The sequence below is a fragment of the Hemiscyllium ocellatum genome, assembly GCF_020745735.1.
Source record: "Hemiscyllium ocellatum isolate sHemOce1 chromosome 27 unlocalized genomic scaffold, sHemOce1.pat.X.cur. SUPER_27_unloc_3, whole genome shotgun sequence".
Lineage (NCBI taxonomy): Eukaryota > Metazoa > Chordata > Chondrichthyes > Orectolobiformes > Hemiscylliidae > Hemiscyllium > Hemiscyllium ocellatum.
Window position 1 is genome coordinate 235939 of NW_026867498.1, and position 9062 is coordinate 245000.

Here is a 9062-nt window from a genome sequence, read left to right on the forward strand (position 1 = left end):
AGGAAGCAGTAGAGGCATCTTCATTAAGAATATTCAAAACACAGTTGGATGGGTATTTGCATGGTATGGGAATTAAGGGTAGTTGGGACAATGCAGGGAGGAGGATCTCAGATGATGCATATATCAGCCATGATCATCATGAACGGTGGAGCAGGTTCGATGGGCCAAATGGCCAACTACTACTTCTTTTACTATGAAACTCCAACCCTGCATTTCCCATGGCTACCCCACCTAACCTTCACATGCCTGTACATTATGGACAATTTAGCATGACCATTCCATATCAAGGCCGGTGAGCAATGTAGTGATGTGGAAAATGAACATCAGAGAACGATAGAAAGGAACAAGGTGAGTAAATGTACCAGCAATCAAAACCGGATTCTGAAGATCACAAAACTTGAAACTAAAAACGATGTTTCTGAATGTGTGGTGCGTTGTAACAAAATTGACTGCACACATTGAAGAGAATAATTATGATCTGAGACTCCTTACAGAGGCATGGCTTCAGGATGACAAGGATTGGATCCTGAATATCAAGGTGATAGTCAAATGGGAAGCGAGGTGAAGGTAGAGGCTTGGCGCTGCTCATCAAAGCACTGATCACAGGGAAGTCTAGTGTTAGCTTGGATTCAGGTCCTGATTTCTCTGTCCTTTGATGTCCCTGTACCCACAGAGTAAGATATTGGTCTGTTCTGCTCTGCTGGATTTCTGCTGAAGCTTTGACCCCCACCCCTACACCTTCTGGAACAATAAAACATTCAGTCAATTAAGACCCAAGCCACAATCCCCAGCCTGTCAACCATCCAGACACACAGTGTAGTCCGAGCTGGGATTTATGATTTATAACAGCTATGATTTATAAAAATATTTACGCCAGCAGAATTAAAGCATCTGTTATCAAGTCGACATCGGGATATACAGCACGCAATAGACTTTACTCTGTCTCATTCACACACATAAACACGTACATCCATGGAGGTGAATTTGTATTTGCAGAATTATATTTGCAGATTCATTGTATTTTTCTCAAAAAATGCACAACCTGCAGGCTGTTTAATCAGTTTGACCTATACTGATACCTTCAGGGATTTCTGAACTTGGACAGCAAGGACCCTTTGTTCCTCAGCACTCTGTAGTGATCTACTATTTATTACTTCCTTCCTTCTCTTATTAAATTTCGCAGAATGCCTGGAGATTAAATTCCATAGTTCTGCCCCATTTACTAGCTGATAGATATCAGAGTGTAGCCAGAGACCATCCTCCTCCCTAGGAACAATACAACCTTTCCAGCGTTTATTCCTGGACGGAGGAGGCAGTGTTTTCTCCAGCTGACCAGTGTGTTTGTTAGCATGTCCAACTATATTAATCAAAAGTTCCTCACGCTAGCTACACAATAAACCAGTGATGTTAGTTCCCATTATCTCTTTATTTGTGCCCTCACAGTTTTTCCTACATTCTACTTAATGTTATTCTAATGTCACAGTTGGAGATTAAATGTCAGCTTTTGCAACAACGGTCTTGCATTCCAGACCCTACTTAATATTTTCCTAATGTCATGATTAGATATTTATTATCAATAGTCTCAAGCAGGGTGACTCTACTCATTATTAATTAGATATTTAATGTCATGTCCCAAATACTTATTGTTCCCATCCTGTCAATCATATTTAGCAGATGAGGCTAACTTTACTGAATGTTATCTCATCTTGCCATAGTGACCTTTCAGCCTCAACCTTACTCTGCTAATTGGTGTAAGAGCTTTCCACTATCCTTTGCAACAAATTGGCAGTAGTCTCCATGCTCTAACCCTTCCCATGCTTTCACGCTCTTTATTTTCCATACTATCTAAAGATAGACTCAGAGTTGTAGAGCACAGAAACAGACCCTGCGGTCCACACTGATCAGATGTCCTAATTAATCTAGTGATCCATTTGTCAGCATGTCGCCCCTCACCCCTCTGAATCTTTCCTATCCATATCCGCATTCAGATGCATTTTAAATACTGTAATTGTACCAGCCTCCACCACTTCCTCTGGCAGCTCATTCCATACACATACCACCCTCTGTGCGAAAGGATTGCCCCTTCGGACCCTCAGAAATCTTTCCCCTCTCACCCTAAACCTATGCCCTCCAGTTCTGGTCTCGGTGCCTTGCCCCCACAACAAGGGGAAAGGACATACAAAAGTTGAGCAGCCAGACAAAATGCAAAAGGAATAAAATATCGAGCCGCAGGGAAACAAATTGTGGCTCTATCTTTTCACCCCGTTGGCATTTGGACACTTAAAATCTGTCAGGAACACCAACATCCCCAGAGAGCATACTGCGCATGTTTGCCAGTGTCAGCAACGCAGTGCGCATGCTTACCAGTGTCAGCAAAACACTGAGCATGCTCATCGCTGTACGCAAAAAAAGGCGCGAGACCTTCTTTTGATTGACCAATAGGCAGCATTGGAGGACCGGAAGGAGACTGGTCCTCCTGCCAATCAGAGGCAGCCCATTGTCTGAATGCGGAAGTCGGACCATGAACTTCTCAAGCTGCAGCTCCTGATCCTCTCTCTCTGAATAAAGATAGAGCTTTACCCAGACTGCACATTCCTTCCTCTGTCCCAGATCTGTGAGTCCGGCACTCTCTTATCTCGCCCCCTATTCCATGTTTTTTTCATTCTGTAGTTCAGTTGTTGACTTGCAGCAACTGAAAGGAAAGAGTGAATTCGGCAGGGACAGACTCCGGAAACGCTGGTCCAGGTCTGTATCTCAATTGGCAAAATAGTTAGGCAGGAGGCATCAGATGGCGGAGAAGTCGACGAATCGGTTTAACCCTTCTTCAGGGCTGGGGCTGGGTGTAGAAGCTGCAGAGAAAATGGGGTGGGGGTGAAGTGAGAAAAGGTCAAGACAGTTAGAGGGTACGACCTGGTTGGTCAATCGGAGGAATGAATCTTGTTGGTGGCAGAGAGGAGGGCGGGGATGGGAATGGAGTCAGGGAATGGAGAGAGAGGTTTTTTGATATTGGAAAACTCTACGTTGAGCCCTTCGGGCTGCAGGCTGCCCGGAAGATGAGGTGTTGTCCCTCCAATTTGCGGTTAGATTCGTTGTGGCAATGGAGGAGGCCAAAGATGGTCATGTCAGAAAGGGGGTGGGAAGGAAATTGGAATGGGTGGTTACTGAGAGGTCTGGTCGCCCTCTGCGGGCACAGCTGCGATGCTCGGCGAATCGTTCCCCAAGTTTGCACTCGCTCTCCGATATAGAGAAGACCACAATGGCAAATGCAGTACCACAATATGAAGTTATAGCCTTGGCTGTGGAAAAAAAACGCAGAAAGGAAGTGCATTGTTTCAATGGCGATGTATTTGAATGTGGAGAAAGTGAGAACTGCAGATGCTGGAGATCAGGCTCAAACAGTGTGGTACTGGAAGAGCACGGGAGGTTAGGCAGCATCCGAGGAGCAGGAGAGTTGACGTTTTAGACATGAGCCCTTTATCAGGAATGATGTGTGGATGGACAAAGAGGCCTCAGCGTCCTTCTACACCAGTCACTGTCATTTGTCAGACAGGTGTAGCAAGCAATCAGCAAGGCAAGTGGTATATTAGCAAGAGGAGAAAGTGAGGACTGCAGATGCTGGAGATCAGAGCTGAAAATGTGTTGCTGGAAAAGCGCAGCAGGTCAGGCAGCATCCAAGGATCAGGAGAATCCACGTTTCGGGCATGAGCCCTTCTTCAGGAATGAGGAAAGTGTGCCAAGCAGGCTAAGATAAAAGGAAGGGAGGAGGGACTTGGGGGAGGGGCGTTGGAAATGCGATAGGTGGAAGGATGTTAAGGTGAAGGTGATAGGCCGGAGTGGGAGCGGGGGTCGGGGTGGAGAGGTCAGGAAGAAGATTGCAGGTTGGGCAGGTGGTGCTGAGTTCGAGGGTTGGGACTGAGACAAGGTGGGGGGAGGGAAAATGAGAAAACTGGGGCTCAAGGGCGGAGGAGCGGGAAGTGGTCCAACTAGTCATGGAGATGTACAGCTTAGAAATAGACCCTTCGGTTCAACCCGTTCATGCCAACCAGATATCCCAACCCAATCTAATCCCAACTGCCAGCATTTGGCCCATATCCCTTCAAACCCTTCCTATTCATACACCTGTCCAGATGTCTTTTAAATGTTGCAATTGTACTGGCCTCCACCATTTCCTCTGGCAGCTCATTCCATACACGTAATACCCTCTGTGTGAAAAAGTTTCACCTCAGATCTCATTTGTATCTTTTCCCCTCACCCTAAACATATGCCCTCTAGTTCTGGACTCTTTTCCCCCCGACCCCCTCCCCTGGATAAGGCTTTGTCTATTTATCCTATCCATGCCCTTCATGATTTTATAGGTTACTCCTTAGCCTCCAACGCTGAGGGGAAACAGCCCTCGCCTCCCTATCGATCACATCCTCCAACCCTGGCAACATCCTTGTAAATTTTTTCTGAACACTTTGAAGTTTCCCAACATCTTACCGATACTAAGGAAACCAGAATTGCACACAATATTCCAAATGTGGCCTAACCAATGTCCTGTACAGCCACAACATAACTTCCCAAATCCTATACTCAGAGGATTGGGGAAGTTTTCAAAACCTACAAAAGACAACTGGGAAAGAATGGAGGGACAAACTGAACCTTTGAGGGTCAGCTTGGAGGCATCAAGGTCTCAGGACAGGGTGGGGATGACCCCAGCTATGGGCCACATTCCAGCAAATGTGACGAGATTGATTTAGGATATCTGGTCAGTACAGGCGTGTTGGACAGAAGGGTCTGTTTCTGTGCTGTCCATCTCTATGACTCTGGCTTTCCATTCTACGTTCCATTCTTGACATTTTTGCTTTTTCTGTCCCTGTAAGATCCTGAATCAGCACCTTCAGGGGAATTAGTTAGAGCGGAGTGAGAACAGAGGGGGAGAGAGAGTGGGATGTGCTTTCAATTTTGTGGAATAACAAAAGAAAAGAATTGCTTGTTCAGAATTTCTACCCTGCACTGACAGTGATGACTTTTGTAATCTATTCTGACAGAAATTTTGAAGATTTGAAGAGGGAAGTTTTAAAATCAACAGATGAAGGGCTTATAACCGAAACATTGACCCTCCTGCTCCTCGGATGCTGCCTGACTCCCCTGTGATTTTCCAGTGCCACATTTTTCGACTGACTCTCCAGCATCTCCGGTCCTCACTTTGATGTCAATGTCTAACAGTCACTCAATCCACTGGGGCCAGCAAAGATTTTCGCCGTGATTTCTGAGAGAGGAATCAAAGCTTTTTGGTTCCTGTCTGAGTATGTTTTCAGCATCAGTGGGACTGGACAAGAGACCCCACTGTTGCAGCGCACTGTGTGTGGAGCCTGAAACAGTTATACAGCCTGGGAAGGGGATTTCACGGCAGGGAGGGGCTGTACACGTGTTTGTGTGCAGCTGAAGCTGTGGCCATGGAGAAACCTGAGGAATCCCGCCCTGTGCAGAAACCGTGGAAGTGTAGGGACTGTGGGAAAGGCTTCCGTGTCCCATCTGCCCTGGAGATTCATCGGCGCAGTCACACCGGGGAGAGGCCATTCCCCTGCACTGACTGTGGGAAGGCCTTCAGATATTCCTCCCACCTGCTGGCCCACCAGCGGGACCACACGGGGGAAAGGTCCTTCAGCTGCCCTGAGTGCGGGAAGGCCTTCGTGTTTTTCTCCGCCCTGTTGTCCCATCGGCGGATCCACACAGGAGAGAGGCCGTTCAGCTGCCCAGAGTGCGGGAAGGCTTTTACCAACAACTCCAAACTGCGGATCCACCAGCGGATCCACACGGGGGAAAGGCCCTTCAGCTGCCCTGAGTGTGGGAAGGCCTTCAGCGATTCCTCCGCCCTGCTGATCCACCAGCGGGTCCACATGGGGCAGAGGCCCTTCAGCTGCTCAGAGTGTGGGAAGGGCTTCAGCACATCCTCCACCCTGCTGAAGCACCAGCGGGTCCACAGCGAGGAGAGGCCGTACATCTGCTCTCAGTGCGGGAAGGGCTTCAGTTTTTCCTCCACCCTGCTGACCCACCAGCGTGTCCACACCGGGGAGAGGCCGTACATCTGCTCTCAGTGCGGGAAGGCCTTTACCCGGTCCTCCACCCTGATGAGGCACCAGCGTGTCCACACCGGGGAGAGGCCGTTCAACTGCTCTCAGTGCGGGAAGGGCTTCACCTACTCCTCCACCCTGCGGAGCCACCAGCGGGTCCACACGGGGGAGAGGCCCTTCAGCTGCCCTCAGTGCGGGAAGGCCTTCAGCAGATCTTCCTCCCTGCTGAGCCACCAGCGGATCCACACCGGGGAGAAGCCGTACATCTGCTCTCAGTGCGGGAAGGGCTTCACCCGCTCCTCACACCTGCAGAGACACCAGCGGGTCCACACCGGGGAGAGACCTTACACCTGCTCTCAGTGTGGGAAGGGTTTCACCTGCCCCTCCCACCTGCGGAGACACCAGCGAGTTCACGTGCCATCGCAGGGGGATTGAAGGAGTGGCGGCCGAGTCCCATTATCGATTGGAATATCAACCCGGTTCCGGGGACTCCCGGGTTCAAATCCCGCCACGACAGATGGCAGAATTGGTATTCGGTCAGAAATGTGGAATTCGGAATCTAAAGATGAGACCATTTCAGGGAGGGGGTGGTAGGGGGAGAAAGCCCCCATCTGATTCCCTCACTCCCTTGTTAGGGAGGGAACCGCCATTGTGGGAAAGGATACACTCAAGTCGTTCCAGCTGCATCCTTTACCTGGTCTGGCCTACACGTGACTCCAGACCCACAGCAGTCTGGTTGTCTCTACACTGCCCCTTCCTGGTAAAGGAGTGGGGAGAAACTTAACTGGAGACAGGGTATGCGTTGAAATTGCTGAGTGAGGCAATACTTCCTCCGGGTTATGGCTGTACCAAGGATCCAATTTCAAAGGGACAGCTTGGTGCTGACCAATAGTAAAGACCAGTGAGGTGGGGGGCGTGGGGGGAACAGGGGAGGAGTGGTGTGTGCGCTTTCACCTTGAGCTGTTCAAAAAGCAACTACTTTTTCTCTGCCTCTTTGCTGGGAGGATCTGAAGCTGTAACAAAGTTGGGTTGCAATAAACATTACCTGAACTTACCACCGGGCTCAGACTCTCATTGAAAGCTTTGAGCTCCAAGAGGTTTTTGTTTTAAAGCCGCTCATTTCTTTCAGCCTCCTGCACTAAGTTTAGAACATAGAACAATCCAGCGCAGAACAGGCCCTTCGGCCCTCGATGTTGCGCCGACCTGTGAACTATTCTCAGCTCGTCCCCCTACACTATCCCAAAATCATCCATGCACTTATCTGAGGATTGTTTAAATCTCCCTAATGTGGCTGAGTTGACTACCTTAGCAGGTAGGGCATTCCACGCCCTTACCACTCTGTGTAAAGACTTTGCCTCTGACATCTGTCTTAAATCCATCACCCCTCAATTTGTAGTTATGCCCCCTCGTACAAGCTAACGTTATCATCCTAGGAAAAAGTCTTTCTCTGTCTACCCTATCAAATCCTCTGATCATCTTTTATGTCTCTATCAAATCCCCCCTTAACCGCCTTCTTTCCAATGAGAAAAGACCCAAGTCTCTCAGCTCGAAATGTCGACTCTCTTGCTCCTTGGATGCTGCCTGACCTGCTGCGCTTTTCCAGCAACACATTTTCAGCTCATCAATATATAAGCCTCATGGAACAGCGTCATAAGACACAGAACTTATATCAAAAGATCAGTGTCATGCAACTGATAGAATATATTGAACAAACTTAGATAGTCTTCATCTCTTAGAATGGGTGCAGGCTTTGGTTCATTAATATGTAACAATGTTCTTGAGATGACTTAAGGTTTTATAAAAAAAAGGGCATCTCCGCTCAGACAATGCATTAAAGGTGTGAGATTTGAGTCTGTCTGTATTCCAATCTTGAATCAGACCGGTTCTGTTTCCAAAGTCGGAATTTGTAAAATATTACATGCATTGACTGCCTGCAGATTGTGTGCTTTTTGAACAAAATTGAATGTATCTGCAAATATAATTCTGCCAATACAATTTCACCCCAAAGTGTAGTGTGTGTGTGTGTGCATGAGAGAATGAGAGCGTGTGCATGTGAGTTTGTGTGTGAGTGTGCGCAGAAGTGTGTGTGTGCATACTTGGGAAAGTGAGAGTGTGATGGAGTATGAGGCTGCGAGTGTGAGAGTGTTGAGGGGTGTGTGTTGTCTGTCTGAGAGATCGAGTATGTGTGTGAGAGGCTTATTAAAAGCAAGGGGTTGCATTTTTGCTAAAACAAGGACTTGTACAGATAATGGTTGGGCCATGAGTCGTGTTATGGAACAGACAGACATGGGGTGGGGGTGTTCAGGTACATAGTTCTTTGGAGGTTGCATCACTGGTAGACAGGGTGGTTAAGGCGGCGTTTTGCAACATTGTCTTCATTGTTCACACCATTGAGGAGAGGGGTTGGGACATCATGTTGAGGTTGTATAGGATGTTGGTGAGGCCACTTTCAGAGTACTGAGTACAGTTCTGGTGGCCCTGTAATAGGAAGAATACTGTTAGAGAGGGTTTAATAAAGATTTACCAGGATGTTGTACGGACTGGAGGGTTTGAGTTCTAAGGAGAGGCTGGGACTTTATTCACTGGAGCACAGGAGGTTGGGGGTTGACCTCATTGAGATTGATAAAATCATGAGGAGTGGAGGTAAGGTGAATAGCAAATGGCTTTTGCTTCGCGGCAGGGAGCTCAAAACTAGGGGGGCATTTTTTTTAATGTAAGGAGAGAGATTTAAAAGGAACCAGCGGGGCAACGATTTGAAAGAGGGTGATTTGCATGTGGAATGAACTTGCTGAGGATGTGGTAGTTGCAGGTACAGTTACAACATTGAAACAGCATTTGGATGGGTACATGAATAGAAAGGTTTAGAGGGATATGGGCCAAATGCAGGCAAGTGTGTTATAGGTGACTTCTGTCTAGGTATTCTAAATCTCCGGAGAATAGTTCCTGACACTCGGCTAACTACTCTACACTAGGGCTATGGTTCAGATCAACCGGGTTCTGCCTCCA

At 47.9% G+C, this 9062-nt stretch overlaps 1 protein-coding gene across 1 annotated transcript in view; it reads left to right on the plus strand.

Moving 5' to 3' along the window:
- Positions 1 to 2527: 2527 nt before the first annotated feature.
- LOC132808064 (zinc finger protein 420-like) overlaps positions 2528 to 9062 on the plus strand; it is a 22508-nt gene continuing 15973 nt past the window's right edge. Inside the window, exons 1-2 of the mRNA XM_060821974.1 lie at positions 2528 to 2745; positions 5031 to 6470. Of these exons, the coding sequence (XP_060677957.1) occupies positions 5439 to 6470 (1032 nt within the window). The 5' untranslated portion in view covers positions 2528 to 2745; positions 5031 to 5438. The remainder of the gene's footprint in view (positions 2746 to 5030; positions 6471 to 9062) is intronic.